This window comes from Amblyomma americanum, chromosome 9, assembly GCF_052857255.1.
Source record: "Amblyomma americanum isolate KBUSLIRL-KWMA chromosome 9, ASM5285725v1, whole genome shotgun sequence".
Classification (NCBI taxonomy): Eukaryota; Metazoa; Arthropoda; class Arachnida; order Ixodida; family Ixodidae; genus Amblyomma; species Amblyomma americanum.
In genome coordinates this window covers 3,953,701-3,979,758 of record NC_135505.1, presented here as the reverse complement: position 1 = coordinate 3,979,758, position 26,058 = coordinate 3,953,701, and the positions used below count along the sequence as shown (strand labels likewise).

The 26,058-nt window shown below is 45.0% G+C and overlaps 4 protein-coding genes across 4 annotated transcripts in view; 3 read left to right on the top strand and 1 right to left on the bottom strand.

Moving 5' to 3' along the window:
- RyR (Ryanodine receptor) overlaps positions 1-26,058 on the bottom strand; it is a 1,185,515-nt gene that overhangs the window by 788,320 nt on the left and 371,137 nt on the right. Inside the window, 1 exon segment of the mRNA XM_077638630.1 lies at positions 13,953-14,043. Coding sequence (XP_077494756.1) covers positions 13,953-14,043 — 91 coding nt within the window.
- Positions 2,825-8,599, top strand: LOC144104351 (uncharacterized). Its single transcript, XM_077637298.1, has 7 exons — positions 2,825-2,882; positions 4,392-4,460; positions 5,017-5,102; positions 7,593-7,732; positions 7,894-8,044; positions 8,244-8,371; positions 8,472-8,599. Exons 3-7 carry the CDS (start codon positions 5,049-5,051, stop codon positions 8,491-8,493), a joined length of 495 nt encoding a protein of 164 aa, XP_077493424.1. The 5' UTR covers positions 2,825-2,882; positions 4,392-4,460; positions 5,017-5,048; the 3' UTR covers positions 8,494-8,599.
- Positions 5,321-7,633, top strand: LOC144104349 (uncharacterized). Its single transcript, XM_077637296.1, has one exon. It carries the CDS (start codon positions 5,570-5,572, stop codon positions 7,505-7,507), a length of 1,938 nt encoding a protein of 645 aa, XP_077493422.1. The 5' UTR covers positions 5,321-5,569; the 3' UTR covers positions 7,508-7,633.
- On the top strand, positions 8,495-11,635 carry LOC144104350 (uncharacterized). The gene is made up of 3 exons (XM_077637297.1): positions 8,495-8,606; positions 9,014-9,178; positions 11,258-11,635. The coding sequence occupies exons 1-3, from the start codon at positions 8,520-8,522 to the stop codon at positions 11,555-11,557; spliced, it is 552 nt and encodes a 183-aa protein (XP_077493423.1). The 5' UTR covers positions 8,495-8,519; the 3' UTR covers positions 11,558-11,635.

Genomic DNA, 26,058 nt, shown 5'->3' with positions numbered 1-26,058 from the left:
ATGATTCTAACAGAATGTTTTCATGGGCGTCGCTCTAATATTGTCATAATGGGCGATTTCAATTTAGATCTATCACATGGAGTACAGAACAGCTACACTTTCCTTCTCGAATCATTTGCCTTACGTAACCTTATTACAGAACCTACCCACGTAACAAGTACTTCAAGTACTCTAATAGATCACGCCCTCTGTAATATTGTCCCAGGTGTGCTGGCCGGTACCTGCGCTGAGGTGGTAGCCGACCATTCACCCATTTTTCTTGTAATAGAAAAAGACCTGCCTCCACAAGCGCAGTTGACGCAGTGTAAAATTCGTAGTAAGATAAACTATGTAGCACTGCGTGAAAGATTAGAACAAGCCGACTTCACTACGGCATATGATGAAAACGTCAATACTGAGTGTAAGAACTTTTTAGACATCCTTAAAAATGCCATTGAACAGAGCTCTCTGCCGAACACTAATAAATACAGCCAGCCAACGTGTCCTTGGATGAATACTGAAATATTAGCCGTGTTAAAAGATAAGGACAAATGGTATCGCAAATGGAAGCAGTTGAGATCAAACGAATACTACCTAACCCAGTATAAGCGCTGCAGGAACTTGTCTGTATCTGTTATGAGAAAAAGAAAAAAAGAATATTATTCATCACTGGTGAAACAGGCGCATGGAAATACAAAAAAAATTTGGGATATAGTGAACAACGCAATCGGCCTGCGATCCAGTACGGCAACACTCCCTGAGACAGTTGACGAAGACACAGTAGAATCATTCAATACCTATTTTACCTCTATTGGGCCTACGGTTGCCGCGCAAGTTCATGCTGACGCACCTACGGCAAAGATGCCGCAACGTGTTAACAACAGTTTTGCTTTGCCTGACATAGACATAGAAGAAGTAATCACTGCAGTCGGCAGCCTCTCAGCCGGCAAGGCGGCAGGACCTGATGCAATACCCGTTAGACTGATCAAAAACAACATTGATATACTAGCGATCCATCTACTACACATATTTAACCATTCATTGGCAAACGGAATATATCCTGACGAGCTGAAGGTTGCAAGGGTTGTACCTATTTATAAAGGCGGTGATCGATCTGATCCGCAAAACTACAGACCAATATCGGTATTAAATGCAATTAATACAGTTTTTGAAAAGGTTCTTTGTAAACGTATACAAAATTTTCTAAATAAATATAACATTATATGTCATAATCAGCATGGCTTCAGGCCCCAAAGGTCAACGTCATCCGCAGTTCTTGTTCTTTCACAACTTCTAAATTCTGCACTGCATAATAGCAAGCTGGCCATAGTAGTATATTTAGACATATCAAAAGCTTTCGATACGGTTGATCACACAATACTACAACAGAAATTGGAAACCTACGGTTTAAGAGGGAAAATTCGTGATCTAATTAAAAGCTATTTTACAGGACGGAAACAATAGGTTGTCGTGAACAATTTAGCCTCACTACCGCAAAGCATTAATCTAGGTGTGCCTCAGGGCTCCGTGCTTGGGCCGCTATTCTTTTCCCTGTATATTAATGACCTTCCATCAACGCTGAAATATTCGAAAGCTGTAATATATGCTGATGACACTGCACTGCTTTTTACAGGGGAAAATTTAGTGGCACTTAAATGTATAATTAATGAAGAGCTTGGTGAAGTTTCGCAGTGGTTTAAAAGTAATCGGTTAACCCTTAATACTGAGAAAATAAAGTACACCGTGTTTCACTCGCGCAGGAAGAACATGAACTACGAACGTATATCTGTAACTATCGACAACACGACTCTGCTGAGGGTGCCTCAATACAAGTATCTTGGTGTCCTGTTCGCGTCTGATATGCACTGGAAAGAACAAATTAATAATGTTTGCTCCAAATTAGCCTATGGTTGTCATGTTTTACTAAAGGCCAGGGACTGCTTTGATCTTCCAATTCTACGCGTTCTGTATTTCGCCTTTGTGCACAGTCAATTATCTTATTGCCTGGAAGCGTGGGGTGGTACATATAAAACATACCTAGATCCTGTTTCTCGCCTTCAAAAACGAGCTATTCGTATGATAACTTATTCAAATAATACACACCCCAGCAGGCCACTCTTTCAGCAGCTTCGTATCTTACCCCTATCAATGGCATATAAACTGAAGATAGCTGAAATAGTAAACAATGTAATAAAATCTAACAACCCCCTGCCCCTTAGTTTATTTAGATTACCAATGAAACAAACAAGAGCTGCAACTAACAATCTATTTAATTTACCACCTTGTTACAATATGTACGGCCGGAGACTCCTAGAATACAGTGGAGCCCATGTGTGGAATGAAATCCCGAATGAAGTTAAATAAAAAAATAACTTTTCAGCATCTTTAAAACACTATTTAATTTCCATGGAAATGTAGGAATCAATTGTGTGTGTTAATCTTGAAGTTTTTTATTTTACACGGTCTGCGGTAGTATTGTGCTTGTGTTGTATTTGGACCCCTCACTAGCCGTAAAGGCTATGGGTCCAACCAACAGTTTGTGTACTGTTTCTGAGAATAAAGAACTGTCACCTCAAAAAAAAAAAAAAAAAGGTGCGCTTTTGTCAAACGTCAAAAAAAAAAACTCGTATTTTTGCTTTCATGTGCACTTGCCTGTGAAGCCAGTGTAGTGAATTTGTTAGAACTGCGCGCCGCGTTGTTGGAAACGCATGAAGACATTTTGACTCGGTAAACTGAGCGTCGCCTTTCTCTTTTGTTTGACATCACGAGACTGTGTTGTTTGCCGATTTTTTTTATCTAGTGTACGGTCTAGCTGGCACTCTGCTTTAATGCAGGTTCAATAGAAGCAACCACCAACGTTGATGTGCCAGACGTCTCCACGCAAGAAACGGTGGGCGAAAATGGTCAGTGTGCCATCTATGCGCGACAAATTTTTGTTTTTTGTGAAGCTAATGTTCAAGGTAGATTAATCACGATGGTTTAGGGGAAAATATTGTGAAAAACGTGAATTCATCAGATGACCTTGTTCTCTAACCCCTCGCACAGGACCGGCATGTGTCCGAGTACACCCCCCCCCCCCCCCCCCCACCTCCGAAAAAAAAATAGAATCACCCTCTGAACCACCAAAATGTGAAAATTTTGAACTGGCTTGCGCTAGACCAAAACTGCTGTCGAAGATAATTTGAATACGTTCAATTGTGCGGTGACTTCAAAATTTATCTGGGCCTACTCCAAAATTTGCCTTTCAGGACCCCCAAGATTTCGCCCTGTCCGAATTGCACCACAATAGGTGTTTAAACAATTGTGCGGTGACTTCAAAATTTATCTGGGCCTATTCCAAAATTTGCCTTTCAGGACCCCCAAGATTTCGCCCTGTCCGAATTGCACCACAATAGGTGTTTAAACATTTTGAGTATGGCTAATTCAGTGCTGACTTTGGCTAATTCAGTGCTGACTTCCAAATATACGTGGGCCGCCTCCGAAAGTTGCCTCTCTGGGCCCTAGAAATTTGACCTGTCGAATTTCACCAATATTGGTGTCCAGCCTAATTTCAGTCTGGCCAATTAAGTGGTGGCAATAAAATTTAGGTGGGCCGCCTCCAAAAGTTGGCCCTCTGGTCTTCAAAAATTTGCCTTCATCCGAATTTGACTGAAATTGGTGTCCTACCTAATTTGACAATGGGCAACTGAGTGGTGACTTCAAAACATAGGTGGGACACCCGCACATTTGGCAGCTTATGCATTCTCTGCGCATGGAAATTATGGAGCCTCATGTAGGAAGAGGCGAAAAGCGTCTTGCAGGAAGCAATCGTTTTGTGAGGTATAAACCACAGCAGAAGACTGCTTGCCCTTGCATAGAAAGCCATGATTATGCTGCCACTCATGTGCCTATGCGCCAAATCCACTGGGGTCCCTAAAGAACAATTTCATGCTTATATCTACTCTCGAGAAGGGGAGAGGCAGTAATTATGTTCCCGACAAGGTCTGCTGTGTTCGGTGTTGCTTGAAAGGCCGAGACTGTTTAGTACGCCTAATGTGCAGCAACGTATTTAGACCGACATCTGCTAGAAAATGCAAAGGCTTTGTCGTGTGTTGACAACACAGTGCAGTCCGTTTTTTTTTAATTTTGCAGGTTTTGTTTTTGTAGGGACCCAACTTCAGCTATAATATCCAATAATTGGTGGAGGATGCTTGTATATCTAATATTTTCTGAAAGACCTAGAAATTTTGTGTTACTCCTAAGCTAAAGAGATATTACATTTTTTAGTGATTGCATAGTATGCTGTGGCTTTTCCGGGATATTGGGAATTATTTATGAAAATTAAACTGCATGCACAAATTTGGGGTTGTTGCAGCATATCAGCCGTACCAGTTTCTGGTTGTCATGAAATATTTATTTGCATAAACTTTCAGATTGGAGTGATCACGGCACGCAAGGCGATCCACATTCTTCATTTTTGGCGCCGCCTAGCACTTCACAAGGTGCGTCTCATCACCAAACAGGAATGTGGCTTTACCTTATAGCACATGAATAACAGTTTTATTTATGTATATATCGTCTGCTGGATTGAAGGCATTTCCCCTTATGATGGCATAAGGTTCAGACGAAATACACAGTGTCCTGCCCCTTGTTGTGGGCAGCGTATGAAAACAATAATGATTTGAGTTCTTTATCTAGAAACAACAGCTGGCGGAATGGGCAGGAACGCTTTTTTTTAGAATTGCTTTTCCACCTAGGTTGAGCTACAAATTAAAGCAGCTGCAGATAAACATTTACAATCTTTAAGAGTACAGCAATTTGAAATCCTGATCGATCTGATGTGGGACTTTCTGCAGTATACCTGCTTGTGCAATAATTTTGAATTTCATGCAATCAGCACAAATTTTGCAGTATACACTTTTCCTGCACCCTTACCATACTCTCTCTCCTAGTTTAGCACTGATGGAAAATGCACATTTTATGCTGTGCCAGGTCTAGCATACAAAATGCATGAAGTCAGATACAGGTATCTCACTTCAGTCATTCTCATGTCTACAGATACAGAAGAGGTGCACCATACCAACTCTGGCATGGAAGACGACAGCCGCATCTGCCAGCTCTCAAAACCGCCCACAAAGCCCAATGTCAGAAGGCACACCTGCACTGCATGCAGGTTCACCACAAGATACTTTTATGCATTTTCATGCCACATAAGAGATGTACATAAGAATAACGTAAAATTAGTGTGTGTAGAGTGTCACAAATGGTTTCTCCGCATGTCACATTACAAGTTGCACATTGATAATGATTGCTCAAAAGCTGATGAAAGTAATGTTTGTGCGTACGTTGATATGAATGACACGCGGATTGGTGGGGCTCAGGCTGGAGGACATGCATACCATGTATTACAACTGTTTGGCCTGCGAGTAGCTCCAGTGAGCAGCTGAGCCTTGAAGGTTTTGATACAGAGAGTTGTATAGAGGCTTCCGAAACGTCATCAAATTCACATTTGCTGACTAAGCTGTCATGTCTAGCACGACAACTTGAGGCACAGCACCGTTGCTCGAAAGCAGCTGTAGATGTTGTAGTAAACGGAGTGCAGGATATTCTGATGACCGCTGGTGTAACACTTGATGTTTCTGCTGTTAATAATTCTAAAGCACGCAAGGCAATGTACACTTCTCAAAGAATCTATGTTCCTCCAAAGGAAGTGATATCTCCTTCTGGAGAGAAAGGCTATTTTATTTTTTTAAAAGACCTACTTGAAAATTTGATGCACCACCCAAGCTTTTTGAGCCGCTTTCAATCCAGAGTTGGTTCTTCAGAAAGCCATCTATTGAAAGATTTCACCGATGGCACTAGATTTCAAAACCACCCAGTTGTGCGCTCTCATGAAGAAAACTTGGTTGTAATGCTGCTTTATTGTGATGACATTGAATTGGCAAATGTGATTGGTATGAAACGTGGTTTAAGAGGCAAACTGACAGTATTTTATGTCTCATTTGCTAACATCACACCATCTGAGAGGTCTAAATTAAGTAACATTTTTCTTCTGGCAGTAGGAAAGTCAAAAGATCTGAAGTCAGCAGAAGCAAAAGGCAGTCTACTTGATGATTTCATTTCTGCAGTTAATGATTTAGAAACTGGGTACAAACTAAAGACATTGCATGGTGAGAACACATTTTTTGGATTCGTGCTTGCTTACGCTGGCGACTCTTTGTCGTGCCATAACATCGGAGGATTCAAAGAAGCATTTAGCAGGAATGTTCGCCTTGCATGCAGATCATGCATGGTGCCAACAACAGAATTTCACCTGTTTCATTATGAGATAGAGTGCCCACTGCGCACACAGGGCCAGTATGAAAACTGGTTGCTGCAGCTGGATACTGCTGACTCAAAAAAAAATCGAACTGAACTTTCTGCAAAATGTGGCATCAATTCCAGGTCTGTACTTGAGAAGATCACCCACTTTTCACTCCTGACAGATCTGTTGTATGACCCCATGCATATATTGCTGGAGGGCATTGTTCCCCATGAGTTGTCACTCTTTATCAAGTTTATTGTTAGAGATGCATCATGGGTCACCTTAACCCAACTCAACAATGTCATATCCCAGTTTTGCTTTCATGAACTTGTGAGCAAAAGTGACTATCCTCGACCTTTTGATCCAGACTGCAGTTTTCCTTATTCAGCTAGTTCTAGCATTGTACTGATGTTGCACTTTCTTTTTATGATAGATAACTTTATGCCAGACTGTGCTGAGGATGAGCTACATTGTGAGTGCTTTCTGTTGCTATGCATCATCTCCCAGTTGTTGCTTTCACCCGTAATATCTTCAGATGCACTTGGGAATGTTGAGGATTTAATTGCACGCCACAGTGAACTTTTTGTGAAACTTTATGGCTCAGATCTATTCCGGCCGAAACTGCACATGCTCCTGCATATGACAACAAAAATAAGGCGCTTTGGTCCTCCTCATCATCACTGGACTATGCGATTCGAAAGCAAAAATAGCCTTCCAAAGTCAAAAAAATTTTGGAATTTTAGAAATATTCCACTATCAGTAGCTGACTATTTTCAGATGAAGATGTCTAGTGACTTGTGGGAAGGACCACATCGCCCTAAGGTAGCAAGTGCATACCACAACAGCGGTATACAATTAGGTATGCCTTTCATTTTGACTGCTGCCTTCCTGAGCTGTGGGTTAGAATCAAGTGAAATTGGACAGGCCGCTACATCTGTGCCATTTGCTTTTGTTTCTAATGTGAAATTTTCTGTGTCCAATGTCATAGTATTTTCCAAAGATGGTGAGCAACTATTTGGTGAACTAGAAAGCATTGTAGTTTGGAAAGACAGCCTTTTCTTCGTGGTGCATATATTGCTTAATGCCGCATACTCAAAGCGTGTGAATGCCTATGTTCTCATGAAAACTACACATTCCTTGGTCATCAATCCTGAATCCCTTTTCTATCCATGGCCACTTTTCACATATGTGAAACATGGTAAGCTTTACGCCATTACAAGGTGCTTGCACGAGTCCCCACTTTAAGTGATTTTGCAGAAACACTGTTTTTTTTTACAATTTGGAGCCTGCAGATGTAGTGTAAATTATTGCAATAATTTCTTCACCCCAGGAATTCTATGATTGGCTTCTTCGAAACATGCCAGCATTTTCTGAAGGTGTGCAACCAGTCCTGTACGGAAAAATGGTTTCTGAAATCCAGCAAAAAAGGCTCTGCAAGCAGCTCCGTGCAGAAATTGCATTGTTTTTGGAGTAAGTGCAACTTTACTATGTGCAGAATGCAAGCTTATGAATGCTATTGTTTTCATCTATATGCACAGATTTTATTTGCTTTATATCTCAGCAAAATGCTATTGCATGCTTCTGATATTGTCCACATGTCTAGCATGTTTCTTTTCTTTCATCACCTGTAGTGAAAATGATCTTATAATGAGCAACAACACAGCAGAGTGCCGCTGGCTGTACAAGGCTCTTGGAGACGCACTTCTTACAAAGTACCCACTTCTCAAGTGGGATGATCCCCAACCGGGCAGCAATCTTCGTCGAACACAAAACCAGGTTTATGTGAGTCATTTATCTAGGGTGATACTAAATGACCTAAAGGTAGGCATGTTTGGTATCCTGGTAGAAAGGGAGAATAATGCTTGTAATGAAATTAGAAGGCAAGGTTTTAATAGTAACAAACGTTAAATTATTCAACCAGGCATGCTGGCCTATCTGAAGACATGCAATATTCAGCCGTCACGGTGATTTTGTGTTGCAGAGTGTGTTCATAAGGAGGCTGTCAGTTGGAAGAAAAGTTCGGAGGCACAGGGAAAAAAAAAGAGATTTTCCACTGTGGCTCAATCTCCCCCAGCCATTACAAAAGAGGATGCTGCTGCGGAGTTGCAGGTTTGCAGTTACACATTTGCTAATTAAAATGTCTCAGCATTTTCACTCCAGCTGTGCATCTGAATTTGTGGTTGTTGTACATTGCTCACATTCATTTCAGGCCTTATCTTCAAGCAGCTTGAATGGTGTTATCTACGACATTGCAAGAATGAGGGTCCTACTTGAGATTACACTCCCAGACCGACTAAAAACACACATGGACCCCCTCCCACAGTACTTCTTGATGGAAGAAATTGTAAGCTCGCAACTGCTCTTGCACTGTGATATGGCACAAGAGTGTGAGATGTAATTCTGTCAGGCTTGAGGTTCCGAAAACAATGTGTAGAGTGACATCTCATGATTGCTTTGCTGAGTGTTGTAACATTATCTGCCAGGGTTGCCTAGAACATCTGGTCGGCCTAAATGATTCAGTAGCTCATAATGTTTTTCGTAGTCTGATGTGTCAAGCCATCAGCATCTCTTTTTCTAATTGCTCTACACCATATATTTGATCCTATAATAGGTTAGCCAAAGGTGTGGAAGAATCACATCTAGTGATTTCTAATATTGCAAAGTAGTCTACAAGAAATGAGTTTGTTTTTTGTTAATGAGTTACATATAGTGCCGAATAATGCTCATTTTGATCATTTGGTATTTTTGCAGGTCTGCATTGAAGTGGAACTTTGCTTTCATTCCAGTATTGTGGATCTTGAAAAAAAGCTTGTAACTGCTGCAGAAGTGTTCTCAGAGAAGGAGCAGAGAGAGTCCACCCTATTGGACCTTATGAAACACTTGCAAGGGAAGGTCACTCACAGTTTGGTAATAGAGGTATGCATATGGAGGCTGTACTGGTATTCGTATCAGTAGCCATCCACTCGATGTTTTGAGAGCCATCCAAATTTTCGTTTCCTCTAATAATGCACATCTTTCAGTAGCAGGTGGATGCATGATCGGAGCACTGCAGTACAGACTTTCCAATATTTTATCTGTTGTGTTGTGTTGCAATAGGAGTTTTGTATGCATTTATAAGGCATTCTGAGGAAAGATCTCGTGTTGACTGGGTCACTGAAGCAATTAACCTTATCATGGCTGGTTATAGTTTTAAATGACTGCCATAAATATCATTAGGGAAATACCTTTTACTGCAGCAAGATGTGGAGTATGGATAACTTGTACCTGAAGGGCTGAAAAGTGCAAAGCATGGTATCATCATAGGCAAGAGTGCAGAAATGATGTAGCAAAAACCACTGCTTGTGTTGTTTCATGGCCTGTTGTGGCTAATTTCTTGTGCAGTGTTTTACGCGGTTCAAATCCTTGAAAAAGTATATTCTAGTTATGGATTGCAAAGCAAGCAATGATATTTGCATGGGAACCTTTTGATAACTTACTAGTATTTTTCAAGTTTTCATTCTCATTAAGCAGGGTTTTCGTATTTTCTTTACTGACCTCCCCCTGTAATGATGTCAACGACAGCAAGCACAAAACACTGCTACAGCCTATTTCAGAATTACATGATCGAAAAAGATTATATAGTTGCGGTCATAGGTGCGTGCTCTTTCATCTTTATTCAATCTCGCGAAAACAAATGCCTTTCAGCCATCGATACCCTCCCATTCACTTGAGATGGCGAGGGCCACTATCACTTTATAATAATGCACTTGAAGCTAGCGGGCTCTTCGTCATAATCCACGAAACACTGCTACAGCCTATTTCAGAATTACATGATCGAAAAAAGAATATCCTGTTTTCCACTGCACCTCACGTGCTTCCATTGAAGAGGTTTTCAACATTAATTTGGTGCAGAATAGCACTGCGAACCCAAAGGTAAATCTACGACAAAATCTTCTCAAGAGTAACGGGGTTGCTTCATCAGTACCAAATTTTTCTGGGCACTAATTGCGAATTATAAAAATAAAGCGATAGCGCGGGGGCTCCGAAAATACTGATTATGACGAAGAGCCCGCTAGCTTCAAGTGCATTATTATAAAGTGATAGTGGCCGTCGTCATCTCAAGGGAATGGGAGGGTATCGATGGCTGAAAGGCATTTGTTTTCGTGAGATTGAAGAAAGATGAAAGAGCGCGCACCTATGACCGCGACTATATATAGGCAGTCGGCCGCTGCCATGTTTAGATATGGGAGAGGGATATGAAAGAGGGAGAGAAAAGGGTACGGTGAAGGCGCGAACTTCTGAGCCTACCCTTCTTTATCTTCCCAGTAATTGGTGAATAGGCCGATCCCGTAGGCAATGTAATGTCGGGCGAACACATGGCGCGAGGCGCTGTTACTATGCATTACTTGGTCTAGCGCTTTCCATCCATCATGCCGGCCGGCGTACAATGCGTGTTTCCCGTGTCTATTCGCTTGCCGCCGTGATTTCCATTGCCTCAAGGCGTGAGGGTGCGTCAACAGCCTTGCTAAAGTTTAGATAGCTGAATGAGATTTAAAGATGAATTGTGTAATTGATGGTTTGGTTTGATGGGGTTTAACGTCCCAAAGCGACTAAGGCTATGAGAGACGCCGTAGTGGAGGGCTCCGGAAATTTCGACCACCTGGGGTTCTTTAACGTGCACTGACATCGCACAGTACACGGGCCTCTAGAATTTCTCCTCCAAAGAAATTCAACCGCCGCGGCCGGGATCAAACCCGCGTCTTTCGGGTCAGCAGCCGAGTGCCATAACCACTGAGCCACCGCGGCGGCCGAATTGTGTAATTGAGGTGCACCTTGTGCTTCCAATCTCCTTTAAAAATCTGCATAACAGGAGAGATAAAGCAGTGAAACGAGTGTACGATAAATCTTTCTCGCCTGTATGTCGCAACCATGACTTTTAGAACACTATTAAACTGCTTCGTATGGGAGCAGGTAACTCACTTCTGTGTTAAGTACCTCTTCCTTTTTTTTTTGTAGGCGGCACTGCCGGCAGGCGAAGTACAAGTGATGGCGCCTCACATCTACACTTCCACGGACGGAACGTTTGTTTTTGCTGGCAGCCTAAACGAAGTCATCAGAGTGTCCTCAGGTGGCCTGCAGCGTGCATTAATTATTTGTCTTCTCATCTATTATGTCAAGAACTTGGAGTATCCCTCTGCTTTTTCACAAATTCTTTTTGTGGTGCAAAAAATAGTGCTGCCGGGGGAAATTATTCCTAGGGGCCTTGTTTCAGCGCGCCTGAGGAAGTTCCTGACTGTTTTGAATAAGATATTGTAAAGCTGTGGAGCTTGCCGCGAAGGTTTGTTAGTAATCTTTACACAGTCAAAGTCTGGCCCGTTCTCACTATGTATATTATTTTCAAGCAGTGAGGTTCAATAAAACAAATTGTGCCTCATACCATTTGTTCCTTTTTACACGTGCACAACAGCGGCTTAACATTGAAGCGCGCATTTTACTACTGCGCAGTACAGTTATCTTCAACTTGGACGGGTCGAAGACTTATTTGTTGACACATTAACCCGCCATAGTGGTTCGAACCTCCATGGGACCTCGGCTACTGAGCCAGAGGTCTTATGTTCGAACCGAGCCGCGTTTCGGAGGTGAAACGCAAGGGCGTCAGTATGCATGAATGCATAAATTGAAAGAAGAAAATGAGAGTTAACATGTAACCTGTGAAGTACTAAGATAGGATTAAGGTTGCGACGTAACTTGCAAAATATTCACAGCTGACGGTAAGATTGAGGGTTACCGCTTAACCTTTAAATTTCTCAAAAATGAGAGCAACGCTGAGGGTTACAGCGTAACCTGCATCCAGTTCATGGTAGACACCAAATTCAAAGGTACAGTGTAACTGCTAAAACGTATGCGGTACGCTGTAACTCTGAAAATTATCGGTGCACAAATTTGTGAAAGTGTGCACCTATATTAAGGGTTACCGGGATTAGAGATAGGCAGGAAGACGCTGGAAACGCAGCTGAACTTTACTCGGTGAAATTTGTCACAGCAGCCGGGTGAACATGCGCGCAAGCAACAAAACGCCTGCGATACACAACAAAAAGACATTTGAAAGTGCAGGGCTGTTGTCTTGCACGTGCAAACGCATTTATAGTTTATAAAGTGGAATTCTCTGGAAGCAAACAGGACCAAGCTGTCACTGACGCATTAAGTGGCCAACTTGTTGAATTTAAATGCTTCCATGATTTCTCGCTCTATATTTTTCCGCGGCCGATGATTCTGACATCATGGGAGAGTACTACAATGGTCACAGTGGTTGAAATGTTTAGGCAGATTGGCTGTGTTATTTAGCGAGACTGTGTCTTAGCGAGGTGCGGTGGTGTCTTAAGAAATCGTTAATACATTGGCCAGTCTGGCCAATGTAGACCTTTCCAGATAAGAGGGAGAGAGACTATACAACATTGGTAGCATATTTTGTGAACATCGTAAGAGCACAAAGAAGAAATGCAATGTGAAGCATCAGAGCATGTTCACTCTGGTACTTCAGGGGACATGGAAGGTGCAGTTGCGCGAGAGGGATCTCCGATGCTATCGCATTGCACTCTCAAGGGGGGGGGGGGGGTTAAGCGTTTTGTGGTGTGCTGAAAGAAAGGACAGTGTCTGCCAAGTGACTCACAAAGAGAACTCCAGGCCGCTGAAGAGACCCACTAACGCTATCCCGTTAGTTTTAGTGTATTCATGTTTTCTTGGTCTTTCTTAGCTTCAGTGTTCGTCGTCTCTTTGTGATTATAACGCGATGCACAATTGACACAGGCCGTCTTCAATTAGTGCTGAGTGTTGTTTTAACGTGCATCGAATGATCACGAGGCTTTTGCACTTCGCAGCTGGCAAAAGCCTCCCCTGTCATGATGGGCATACTGTGAGAAAATTGCAGGAAGACGCAGCCTTTTCAAAACTTTAAATGCTCACCTGTAAGCGATGGTTGAATGGGATCGAGATCTAGCAAGGCAGAGCATTTCGACCGCGGTGTGTTTAGCTGTGGGTGCGCGGTGTAAAAAACACGACGTGGGCGGATTTTATTCCAAGATTGAGATGAAACCACTGTAAATTTTCGGGACAAATGTATTCATTTGAAAGGCGGGACTGAAGAACAGCTGGTCGGGGTTGGTGTGCGTTAGCCAGCAATAAAAAAGAAAACGAGGGATGTGAGGCAGTTCATCGCAATCGTTCGATGCAGCTGCGATTGTAATGGCTGGCTTTCAAGTCGACCCGAGAACAGGCGCATGACCGCAATAGTTAGGTGGCGCGGGCCGCTCGTACGCTTTATTTTTATATTCTTTCTGGTAAGTCCCACCACAGTAAAAGAAACAACAAGAACAGGCGCCGTTCGTGCAAAACCTATAAAAAACAGCTTATGTGAACCAAAAACAAGCCCGTACTAAAAGCGATGACGCATTGTTTAGAGAGCGATGGTTCGAAGGCGGAATACGCTGAACGGCGTGTTCAGGCGAGGGAAAAGTGTAATGCGACATCAGAGTACAACAGCGACCGCACACCTCAGGTATATATATGAGCTTTACGAGCCAGGATGTGCCCTGAAAAACACGAACATCATTACGCGTAGCACTCGGTGCTGTCTGTATTGCGCCAAAATATCGGCATCGTGATCCAGTCTGAAGAGGCGACGCCTTTACTCGTGCAGAGAGAGAACACGCACCTGGTTCGCCGACCGTCCCGCCGTGTCTCCCTGGCTGATCTCGGCGGCCAGCTGCCCCGCGCACACCATGTAGCAGTTCTGGCGCTCCAGCCTGGGCGGAACAAGGGTTCGTTGCACGCTCTCAATGGCAGAATCCACGCTAGAGGTGCGCAGTTTAATTGAAAAAGTGCCCAAGGGCTAAGAATGAATGGTGGCCACGTGATCTCGAAAGCGCCCACCTCGTCGCTGGCGACACAAGCTCGACCGGCACAGAGGTGTTGGCCCAGGTAGGGGATTCCCAGTTCACTCGCAAATTATATTTTTTTTTGGTCGAAAAAAGTAAGCTTAGCCACAGTTCAGTGGATGGTTTGCAAGTTACGCGCCAAATTCCCGTAGAGAAACAGCTGCAGAGTTTCTATAGCTAAGACTTACAGTCATCTTTAAATCGCAACATGTCTGCTCAAGTTACAGACACAAAACAAAAAGAAACACCATTGAACTACGTTTTGAATCACTCGAAAATCGTTAGGAATGGTATAGTGCAGTCATCGCACTAGGCGACATTGGAAAAAGCTTGTACTTAGAAATCGGCCATAGCTTTCAAAAACTAAGACAGAGGTTACGAGGGACTGGCTATCCTGACAAAATAATATCAATTGCTTGCGAAATATTGATCACGTGGTGTAAAGGCACGTCAGAACTAAAAGAAAAACCTAATAAGCTAGTGAAGATTCCGTATACTCATGCGCTGGCACACAATTTCAAAGTTTGGTTGGCATGCTGTCTCGTCCCCGCGGAAAAGTTCTGGTTTGAAAAGCTTAGTTTCTAAGCAAGGGCAATGAAATGGGGCCAATTCAATGGTATCTGAGCCATTTAGAACACAGGGGCCCTTTTTATTAGGGGTACAGGGCAATAGCGGGTGCCATGCGCAGGACAGTAACTTGCCCTTGTGTTATTGCACTGCTCATCCGCACTAGCGGCCCGCTATTGCCCCAAACCGATTGGCTCTATTTATTATTAGTCAACTGCGTCACAGATAGTACACGCATACATCCTATACAACATGGCTGTAATTAAGCACTATGGAGAGTTTTCTTTTTAAATCACATTGAAGATTCGCTCAAATATCACCAAAACACGTAAAACGAAGTCAACAATTGAAAACGAGGCCCCTTGTCAAAGTGCACACATATGCCCAGAAACTGGAGATACCCATTATTTTTGTGGATATGTCGGTAACGAAGGTGGGAAACCTGAGGTTGCTAAAAAAGTTGTAAAAACGTTTGCCAGCTGTTAGGTTGGACTAAGGTTCACCCATGGACGGCGCGTGTCCAGTTTCTGGATATATGTCGGCACTTTGACAAGGGGCACATTTGTTGGATGTACTGGCCTCGCGCAAGAAAGGATATTTTGGCTTTTGATTCGGCTCACTCAAAAGTGGTTGAACGGGAAATTGCAAAGCCTTGCCTACGCGGTGCTCCGGAAAGGTAGTGCCAACACAAAATGGCGGAGAGCATGCATCTATACAAGTGGAGCGCTTGACCAAGACAGGTTTCTCTCAAGAAAGTGTGGCGTCATGAGAGCCGAAAAAGGCGGCAAAAGCTTGAGGCGCACCTTGCGTGCACCAACTTTCACAGCGGCTGAACAAAGTCGGACGTTTTGTTCACCGCCCCCGACAATCTTGCGCGCGTGTGCAAAGCAGTAAACGAAGAAAAGAAGCCAGTCTGTATCACGGGTGTTTGCGGCTTGCATAACCAACATTGTTTACTGCATTGCACTATCCTGCGGGAAATGCTATACGTTGGGAAGTAAGCAAGGTGCGACTGAGGGAGCATTGGTCGGTTCGTTAGCGGGGGCAGGCCAAACATATGTCTCCGGCTGCAAGCCAGCTTTCGATGCCCCTTGTGCAGGGGAGGCTACAACGTGAGATATGCGAGGCCTTCCGCTTCCGAAAGGAAGGAAATGAGTGTGTCAGCAAACCGTCTCTGGCCTTGTGGCGAAGAGAAGTTTTATATCTTGAAAACACTGCGCCACGTGTGTTGTCTCGGTTTTCTGAGGTTTTTCTTCTGTTGCGCGCGCATCTCCCACCCCATCCGTCAAATTGAATATTCAGTTGATGTTTAGCGCTCGTCCTGTCTGCTTATTTTCTTTGTCCACGTAAGTCCTACGTTTATAATGAGTGCAGACGAAGCGCGATCAGGCTGAACGCTCATTCGTGTCCTTTGCTTTCCCATCTTGCTCCTCGCCTCGGAAGACATTGAAGCTAGTGTCGAGCCCAGCGTTGAGGACGACATCTATCAGAAATCGGAAGAGAGGAGTAAGTTCCATCGAGCACAGTTTAGCTAATATCAATGCGGACCACGATTCCATGCTGGGAGTAAAGGCACTGAAAACAAGTGAAGGACCGGCCGAAGCTATTGAAGACGCCAACACTCGCATGCTGAGAAATATTCTTTTAATCAAACGTCTCCCTGAAGAAGAGCACGAGGCGGAAAAAATGGCAAACGGATTCATGCACGCGTTGAAATCACATCGAAAGCGTTGCGTAAGGCATGCAGACTGAAAGACTAGGACGAGTGAAAAGTGTGGTTGCAAGAGGACCTCTTACTAAATGTCCAGCTGGTCAGGAAAACTTTTCGTGCACAAGCCAAAGAGATCAAGAAAGAAAATGAGCGCCTCAGTGTTCGTTTTAACAAGATACATCTGAACGGACGCATTTTCCAGCACGATTTCACTGCACGCAGCATAGTTCAGATCAGACCACTCCACATCAGACCACACAAACGTGGTCAGGCGACTGCATTACATTAAATAAATTTCATATTTCGGTTCTTCTGACCAATTTTAGCACTGCGGGAATGCCAGAACGAGTTGGTTTCTTCACAGTAGTAATTCGTTAACTAGTACCACCTGCAAACTACTAGATCTTGTCATACATTCGTAAATCATAACGTACTTGGAACATAACATAACCTTCAAATATCGGCACGGGTTTCAAAGGAATATTCATGTGATGCTCAGCTAGAAGGATTTACTAATGACCTGCTTTCGTGGATTGATGCTGGCAACCAAGTAGACGCCATCTTAAATTTTTCCAAAGCTTTTGACCGCACCCCTCACCACAGGCTACTTCTGAACCTAAAACATCTTAGCATTGACGCACAAGTCCCATTGCATGCATAGAATATTTCTTGTCATATCGTACCCAATTCATAAATATTATTAGCTATAACAACTCCTCTTTTATCCCAGTTACGTCCGGCGTTCCAAAAAGAAGCGTTCTTAGTACATTGCCTTTTATTCTCTATATTAATGATTTGCAGTTAATTAACTGCATGTCCTTTCAAATAAGATTGTTCGCCGATGACTGCATCATTTACCTTAAAATTACTACTGACACTGATCATCAAGCCTAGTAATCAGAAATTAACGCAATAAATACGCGGTAAATGACTCTAAACTTTACCAAAACTAAGTGCAGGTCATTTACACACTCCTCTTCTCGTGTTCCAACCGCAAACTTTATTGATAACCATATTGTACAGCTTACTACCGCGGACAAATACCTAGCAATCAGTTCGCAAGCATATCTAACCTGGCATCATCATGTCAGGGCTACTATCTGGCAACCGAACATTCGGAATAATCGAACAGAATAAAGAAAGCGCATTCACACTTAAAAGGCCTCTAAAAGGAGCTCCGAATAAAGTTCCGGTATGTCTAGGATGTTAACGGACGACCCCTGACAAATATTCCCCAGCAAGAATTTTTTTAAATGTGTTTTGTAGAAGCTCAGTTATCTGTAGTGAAAATTCGAATCAACGCCCATCTTCGCGCCTTCCTCTCTCCTCTCGTCACGCTCAACTGTGAGCGCTGCTCGGCCGGCCACAGCCACTTCGCCGGCTGCCGACGCGCGCGGGAGGAGGGGACGGAGATTGTGGCCGCGGACATGGCAACTGCGTGACGTCAGGGAGAGACCTCACGCCGAACCAATGACAGCCCTCCACTGTTGCGTAATTAGTGCTGCATGAGGCGTTCGCGCATGAGTCGTTACCCGTCGCGGTGCTTCTCCCAATTACAGCCGCTTCGGTGCACAGCGCACCTTTTGTACCACGCTGTCAGGAGTCGCATGTTTTGCCCACCGGACCAGAAGCACTTATGTCGATGACGTAGGCCAGGAATGCTTACATGCGAGTGTTAAAACCTGCTAGGGCACACCATGATCGAGAGAGAGAAGGACGAACAGAAAGGCAGGGAGGTTAACTAGGCGACGCCCGGTATGCTACCCTACACGTGGGAAGGCGAACGGAGCGAGAGAGCAAAGGGAAATCACTTTTCCACGTGTCCGTTGGCCATTACTTGCAGGGCACACAGGGCACACACTGATAGTTCACAACCTTGAACTCAGTCCTCAGTTCTTTAAGAACTTGAAAAGTGCCTTCAAAGCTGACCTCTGCCATGAAGTCTTACTCCATGGACCGAGAATCTTGGCTTCAGTAACGGACCGATGATCTAATCGGCGGAGTGTTCCAGCCAGGACGACACGCTCACGCTGAAGCAGAGGGCAGTCACAAAGTAGGTGTTCTATTGTTTCGTCGCACCCACAGTTCTCACACGCAGCAGAGTCTGCCATTGCGATTAAGTGGGAGTAGGCATTTGTAAGTGCCACTCCCAGCCACAGGCGATACAACAGCGTAGCATTGCAGCGGGAGAGGCCTGACGGAGGACTGAGTTGAAGTAAGGGGTCGAGGCAGGGCAGACGGCATGATACACCAAAATTTGCAGAGCACCTTCTTCATAACCTGACCACAAAGACGTTTCCCAATAACGCAGCCTTATTATTTAGGCCCTCGTGCGGGTAAGCGAGTATGTGAAGCTCTTGTCGCAGCGTTTTGTTCAGTTAGTTATTTGCGTATACTTAATGCTACGAAGGCATTATAAGCCCTCCCCTCTTTCTACTTTGCGCCAGCTCACTACGAATATCCTGGCGCCAAACCTGTCTTCTGTGCGTCAGTAAGCAGAGAAGTCGTGGCTTTGTGACGCCAACCAAAGGGGGTTTTTTCCTCCAGTAATGGTTTATTTTGCTTCCTTTTCGTATCGCTTTTAAACAAACTACAACAGGGGAAAAAGGTCCTTTTCATTGCCGTCACGCAGGCACGTCAGTAAAATTCGTCACACGTGTTTCTCGGGCAACCATATCCGATAGATTACTTTTCTTTTTGCCTCATTCAATGACAGAAGCAGGGATGAGAACTTCTCGGTAGTGTTCACTATAGCCCGCGTCTTCCTGCGCGATTTACCTCATGCGTGCTTTTCCAACTAGCCCAGAGTCATTCCCTAATGAGATATCTATTGCCCTGCCGGACGACTATTGAGTGAGTCAGCAAGCTAGCGTCTCAGCAACTGCAGCTCCGCGGAAGCGAGTACTACCTGTGCTACACGGGCACGTTCAAATGACATCTGAGTCGAATGGCATTCGAGACTTGGAATGACATTCGGACTCCTCGGACTCCCGCGGTGCTACACGACACCTTCCGAAAGCATTTGAAATTTGCTCAGCTCGTTTTCAGTGTACAACTACGATGGCGGTGGTCACTGCTGTCACACTAGTGCGACAACGACACTGTCACGGTCAACAGCAGCATATATGACTGTAGTGGGACAAGTTTTCTAGGCCAACGAAACCGACGAATCTCATCGGCGGATGGTCAGCCTTCTTGTCCTCGGCAGGCCGGCGGCTGAGCGAAAACACGCTGATGAGCAGACGGTATGAATATATTCGCGCTTCTACCTTATCCGTACTGAAAATAAGTGAAACGAGCGGGAATATTTCACATGTGCACACTTGAACACTCATCAGCGATAAGGGCTTGCCAAATTAATTTTAATCGACGGCGACTCCTTTCCCTTCCGCGACGGCTAGGCCTAGTGAGTCCGCAGGGTTACGTCTGTGAATTCGGCGGTTGTGAACAGAGAATTCACAAGTTTAAGTGAATGCAAATGATCAACGAGTGTAGTTTTAACAGCAGTGATCTGAAATCAACTATTGCTTACAGCGCAGGGCGGGAAGCGCCGGTGTTACCCAGACCGCCGAGCACTGCTTTACGGCCAGAAGCAGTCGTCCCCGTTGCTATTTTGTGGATATCAAGTTATGCGTTTCAGATAGCACGAATGGTTCCCAATCATACTTCTGGATGGAGTAGGTTAAAATAAAGTACTGGTCACGCCGGAAGAAGTCGGGACAATTAGCGACAAGCGCCGGTCGTACGCCGTCAGAAGCCCGGCTGTCAAGTGTTTTTCAGGCGAGCGATCGTATCGGCGCTTCCCACAGATTGTCGCACTGCGTTAACAAGCACGGGCACAACCGGTACAAATGAAAAGAGATTATTTAATAGAACTAACACGCAGAATGCGTTTTATATGTCATGCAAACGAACGCTAGCTGTTCGTACGCAGCGATGTAGACAACAGTATGAGTGCAACCAACCGTCCTCATCGGTGCACTCTTGGGGAAATTTCATGCTCACACGGTAAATGTTCATTGGTGTACTATTATCTGCAAGCACTTACTTAGACAGAAGAGGAGCAATTTGCTAAACAAACAACAAGAAAAAGCGAGCAGCGGGTGTCGAGATGAGCAGCCACAGAGCCGAAAACAGTCGCGCGACTGTGGGCGGGGCGAAGCGATGACGGCGGCGACGCCTATTGGCCGGTTCGGGCTGTGTTCGCGTTTTGAAGTCATTCCAAATTCTGGAACGTCTCCGCGGAGCTCCGTCGACTCGAATGTCATCTGAACCGAATGCCGTTGAAAAACTTCGTGTAGCAGCGGAAGTTCGGCAGTCGAGCCGCATGACATTCGGTTCGAAGGCATTCGAAACGCCCGTGTAGCAGGGCTATAAGGCGGCCTTACTCGCTAGCGGCTCCTCCGGCCCCTCTTTGTTAGTTTAGCTTGGCGGGGAGAATGAGGTTCAAAATAAGTAGCTACCGAGGGCTGATTTCGTGAGGTCTATTTGTGAATCAGTCACCTTTAAAGATTTTTCTTCATGTTATGAAACTCTTTAGTTCAGTTTGTCTTCGTAAAAATCGACTTAGCCACTACGAATTAGGAAGACGTCCTGACATCGCATCATTACTCTACGTGTAATCAATATCATTCAAAAGGAAATGCAGCCATCTGAATAGTTTTGTTGCAGTAGAAGCCACTAAGGGAAGATGTTTAGAAAATATAAACATTTGATTTCAGCTGTCCACCCCAGAGCAGTGTAATAATAATAATAATTGTTTTTTTTTTGAAAAGGAAATGGCACAGTATCTGTCTCATATATCATTGTGCCGACGGACCGTTTGGAAGAGAGATGTTTCATTACTGCGTGGTATTTATCACATACGATGCAGTAACAAGAGAAAGGCACTGAATGTTGGGAAAGTGGGTGTTAACTAGGCAAAAAAGTTGTATTCCGTAGCTCATCCTCCGCGCTGCTTGTAACAAGAGAAACTTGCGGCCTTGTGAACAGTCCTTACGTTCAAAACAAGAAAAGCCGCATAACTCTATGATATTCGGTTACCCTAATGTATTCTTTCCATCACTATCAACGACGACCAAATGACCGCTGTCCTTTTTCAGTGCAGCCGTTGAGTGGGAAACACAGCAGTCCGTCATAACTTTTCGATTATCGTGTAATCGGAGCCAGTGCGTCATATACATAAAATAGACTCAGAAGTACCAAAACATTATTGCTACGAGTGAAACAACGATAGTACTAGCTGTCTATTTCCAGTTCAGTCACGTTACTAAAGTCCCCACGCAGCCTCACAGCGACCGCGTAACACACATAGCGCGCAGTGCAGGACCGGCACGTGGGACCAAACATGCCACCGCGAAATGAAAAAAATTCAAATTCAAAAATTGGCTTTGGGGGAAAGGAAAAGGTGCAGTACCTGCCTCTCATCTCGGCGGACACCTGAACCGCGCCGAAAGGGAGGCGATAAATGAGGGACTGACAGATGAAAGGAAGAAACAGGCGCCGTAGTGCAGGTCTCCGGAAAAATTTCGACCAGCTGGGGATCTTCAACGGGCACTGACATCACACAGCACACGGGCGCCTTGCGTTTCGGCGAAGGGAGGGAAGCGGCGGCGTGGGGTGGTGCAGAGAAAGGGTGTCCTCGCCCTGAAAGCCGAGGTGAACGGGCACCATAGTTGAGCGCCGATTCGGGCGAAAGCTCGGCACCGCAGGTCGCCGCGAGGCGTGGAAGCGCGAGTTCAAATATATATATATATATATATATATATATATATATATATATATATATATATATATATATATATATATATATATATATATATATATATATATATATATATATATATATATAGGGAGCCAACATTCACCGAAACCAAGGAGCATAGGGGAATATTTCTTTTTTGTTATTTTTTATTTGTAGTGCCAATCAATTGGAGAATAATACTTCGATTAATCTGTCCCTTAAGAAAATTACTAATAAAGGAGCAGAAGAAACAACCATGCCGCCGGCGGGATCTCAACCCACGACCTCCGAATATCGCGTCCGGTGCGCTATACCAACTGAGCTACGGCGACGGCTGTCCAATCTGCTGCTCTCGTGGGTATTTATGTTTGTTGGGTATATATATATATATATATATATATATATATATATATATATATATATATATATATATATATATATATATATATAATATATATATATATATATATATATATATATATATATATATATATATATATATATATATATATATATATTATATATATATATATATATATATATATATATATATATATATATATATATATATATATATATATATATATATATATATATATATATATATATCTTGTTGCAAATAATCGGTCCCCTTTTTAGGTCCTGTATGCGGCATGAATACTCTGTGGTCTGTGCTCTATAGAATGCAAGCGTATTATAGCCAACCTCAAGCGCCCTTTTCAGGGACCCTTTAAAAAAACTCACGCACACCACTTTAGCCATACCCTAGATTGAATATGCATGTGCTGTCTGGGACCCAAGCTAGGACTACATCATGCATAAAATTGAATGCTTGCAAAAGAGTGCTGCCCGTACTCAAGTGTTACTCCTTTGAAAAATCGTGCCTATTTAGATTCCCTATCCCTACGACGGAAACATGCTCGCCTATAGCTCTTTTATCAACTCTATCATCATGATCGTTTGCATGCAGACTTCTTTCAATCACCCTTTATCATCTTTCCTCGCCGTGATCACCCTTACAAAGTCAAACACCCAACGTGTCACTCTGCTCACTACGAGCAATCATTCATACCCAGAACGACAATTGTCTGGAATAACCTACAGTCTGACATTACTACCGAAGTTCAACCCGAAAAACTTCAAAAAATGCTTTATTTCAATGCATTTTTTTAGGGGGGGGGGGGGAATTTTTTGTTTTGTGCTCCTTATTACGTTTACCACGCTTCCGATTTTGCTTCTCGTTTCTTTTTCTTCCTTTGAATTCTTTGAATTTCAACGCTTTCTTCTATCTTTGTGCAAATTTAGTTTTGTCCGAAATTTGATACTTGCGATATTGGTGTCTGCGTATTTTCTCGTGCATTTTTTTTTTGCATTCTCACATATTGTTATTACAGTGTATTTCCGTGTGCCCCCCCCCCCTTCCATAACTTCTTACAGAGGGCCTTTAGGGGTATTTGAATAATAAATATATTGCACCTTATTATTTTCGCCGTGTATTAAAAAGCATCTCCTGTTGCTATTAGTGCGACTGTGACCATATTCATAGTTAATCGCGCGAAGAAGGAAAGTCAGTGTTGGCATGCCTGTAACATTGCTCACTTTCGACACTGATCCATTACATCGAACATTTTTAAGACCTTTGCAGTAAGTGCTTTCTGGGCGTCGGCATAGTGCTCACTGAACTGTCGGAGAAAGGGGCAGCGGACCTGGTTTGAGAGAGTCGTCAGAGGAGGCGTTTCGTCAATTATCTCGCCCAATGCAAAGGCCCACAAATGTGCGCCAATGCAGAGAACAGTGGCGAAGTTTTTCCTTTCAGGGCTTTCTATATTTCAGCTTATTCCGGGTGGCTACATATGCGGGTGCTGGCGCAGTTTTCAGTCTTACTTAAGGGGCGCTCACATTAGCGGGAAAACGCGCAACGCCGGGCGTTTCCCGCGTGCCGCTTCCCGCCCAAGCCGGTTTTTCTCCCGCGGACAGCCTGCTCTCCCGTCCCGCGGAGCGATGGGTTCGGTACCTATTTTTCCCGTGCCGGTGACAGAACAGCCAATGGGCGCCGGCCGTGAACCGTGACGTCGGTCCCAGTTCAGTGACCCCGTCGGCGGAGGCGGAGGCTGCGCGCGTCCGGCCGGCCGGCCCCGGCCGGCCGGGGCACTCGGCGGCTGCTTTGCCAGGGCGACGGGAGGGGAGCTAGCAGGGTGCGCTTTCCAGTCTTCTCTAGTGTCACGTGACTATCCCCTTCTCTTTCTGCTCGTTCGGGTCCTCCCTCAGCGCCTCCTCTCTCCACATTCCAAGACAACCGCAGCGAGAAAACGCGCGTAGTGTGAGCGCGCCTTACACTGGCGGGAAGCTTCCCGCGCCGGCACAGCGTCGACGTCGACGCTGCCTCGCAGCTCTTCGGAATGACGCTCACACTACGCGCGTTTTCTCGCTGCGGTTGTCTTGGAATGTGGAGAGAGGAGGCGCTGAGGGAGGACCCGAACGAGCAGAAAGAGAAGGGGATAGTCACGTGACACTAGAGAAGACTGGAAAGCGCACCCTGCTAGCTCCCCTCCCGTCGCCCTGGCAAAGCAGCCGCCGAGTGCCCCGGCCGGCCGGGGCAGGCCGGCCGGACGCGCGCAGCCTCCGCCGCCGCCGAAGGGGTCACTGAGCTGGGACCGACGTCACGGTTCACGGTCGGCGCCCATTGGCTGTCCTTAATCACCGGCACGGGAAAAATAGGTACCGAACCCATCGCTCCGCGGGACGGGAGAGCAGGCTGTCCGCGGGAGAAAAACCGGCTTGGGCGGGAAGCGGCACGCGGGAAACGCCCGGCGTTGCGCGTTTTCCCGCTAATGTGTGCGCCCCTTTAGCGTCATTCCGAGGAGCTGCGAGGCAGCGTCGACGTTGACGCTGTGCCGGCGCGGGAAGCTTCCCGCTAGTGTGAGCGCGCCTTTAGAGAACCGTCGAACGTTGCTGTGCTCCTGAAATGGCTTTTGAACAGAGTCTGCACTGTGGAAGCCGGAACGTTATCCGTAATACCTGAACAGTAATGAGTAATACCTGAACAATGGTTCGGCGGTCACACGTGCGCACTTGCTCGGTTGTGAAAGTGCTGAGCGGTGATCAGTTTTAATAGCTGTAGGCACATATTCCTGTTTTCCTGGAAAGCAAATTTAAGGCAGTGCTCCACCTTTAATTTGTGCACTTTTACCACGAATTATGCGGGCACAAAGAGCGTTAGGCCGTGAATTGATTGAGCAAGTAAGAATGCGCAGACGGCTGTCCGCGGTTTGTTGACACATTCGAACCGATGCAGGTGCTGATAGGAAGACGTGAGATAGGTGAGCCAAACATTTTCCGGCCCCTACACGTACTATGCGCCTTTAAAGGAAGCTTCTGTGCCATCCGACAGCTCGCTATCCACAGCGAGAGCCGCTATAGCGTCTCGCAGCCGGGCACCAGCGCGCCGGCAGCCGTCGAAGTGAGAATGCCCGAAGGCCAGCGATCGTGGATTGGTCATGTGACTACATATATGGCGCCGCCCATGTTTCCTCGCTGTAAGGCGTCCCAGTGAGCCTTTCCGGGGTGACTGAACACAGGCAAGCATAGCCTTAGTGGTCCCCGGCTTCCTTCGTACACCAAGGCCTGGTTCTTGGATTCCATCAAAACTCTGAGGGAGATTTACGGCTTCCCGGGATTCGAACCACGGTCCTCCTGCATGCGAGGCAGGAGCTGTACGCCATCGCTGACGGAGTACGCAGTGTTCGGTTAAATTGTGTTGGAGAGGAGGATAGTAGACGAAACGCACTGACTTGGTCCTTGTAATCAGAGCACAGACCTGCCCAACTTGTTCTCAGCATACTCGCCGAAAGCGTTTTTCTAG

Bases quoted from the DNA above. Each gene is read 5' to 3' on its own strand.
- LOC144104351 (XM_077637298.1), top strand. From the start codon at position 5,049: ATGGAAGACGACAGCCGCATCTGCCAGCTCTCAAAACCGCCCACAAAG. The intron at 5,103-7,592 runs GTCAGAAGGCAC...TCTTCACCCCAG, and splicing joins AACCGCCCACAAAGCCCAAT to GAATTCTATGATTGGCTTCT. The intron at 7,733-7,893 runs GTAAGTGCAACT...CATCACCTGTAG, and splicing joins GAAATTGCATTGTTTTTGGA to TGAAAATGATCTTATAATGA.
- LOC144104349 (XM_077637296.1), top strand. From the start codon at position 5,570: ATGACCGCTGGTGTAACACTTGATGTTTCTGCTGTTAATAATTCTAAA.
- LOC144104350 (XM_077637297.1), top strand. From the start codon at position 8,520: ATGAGGGTCCTACTTGAGATTACACTCCCAGACCGACTAAAAACACAC. The intron at 8,607-9,013 runs GTAAGCTCGCAA...GTATTTTTGCAG, and splicing joins ACTTCTTGATGGAAGAAATT to GTCTGCATTGAAGTGGAACT. The intron at 9,179-11,257 runs GTATGCATATGG...TTTTTTTTGTAG, and splicing joins CTCACAGTTTGGTAATAGAG to GCGGCACTGCCGGCAGGCGA.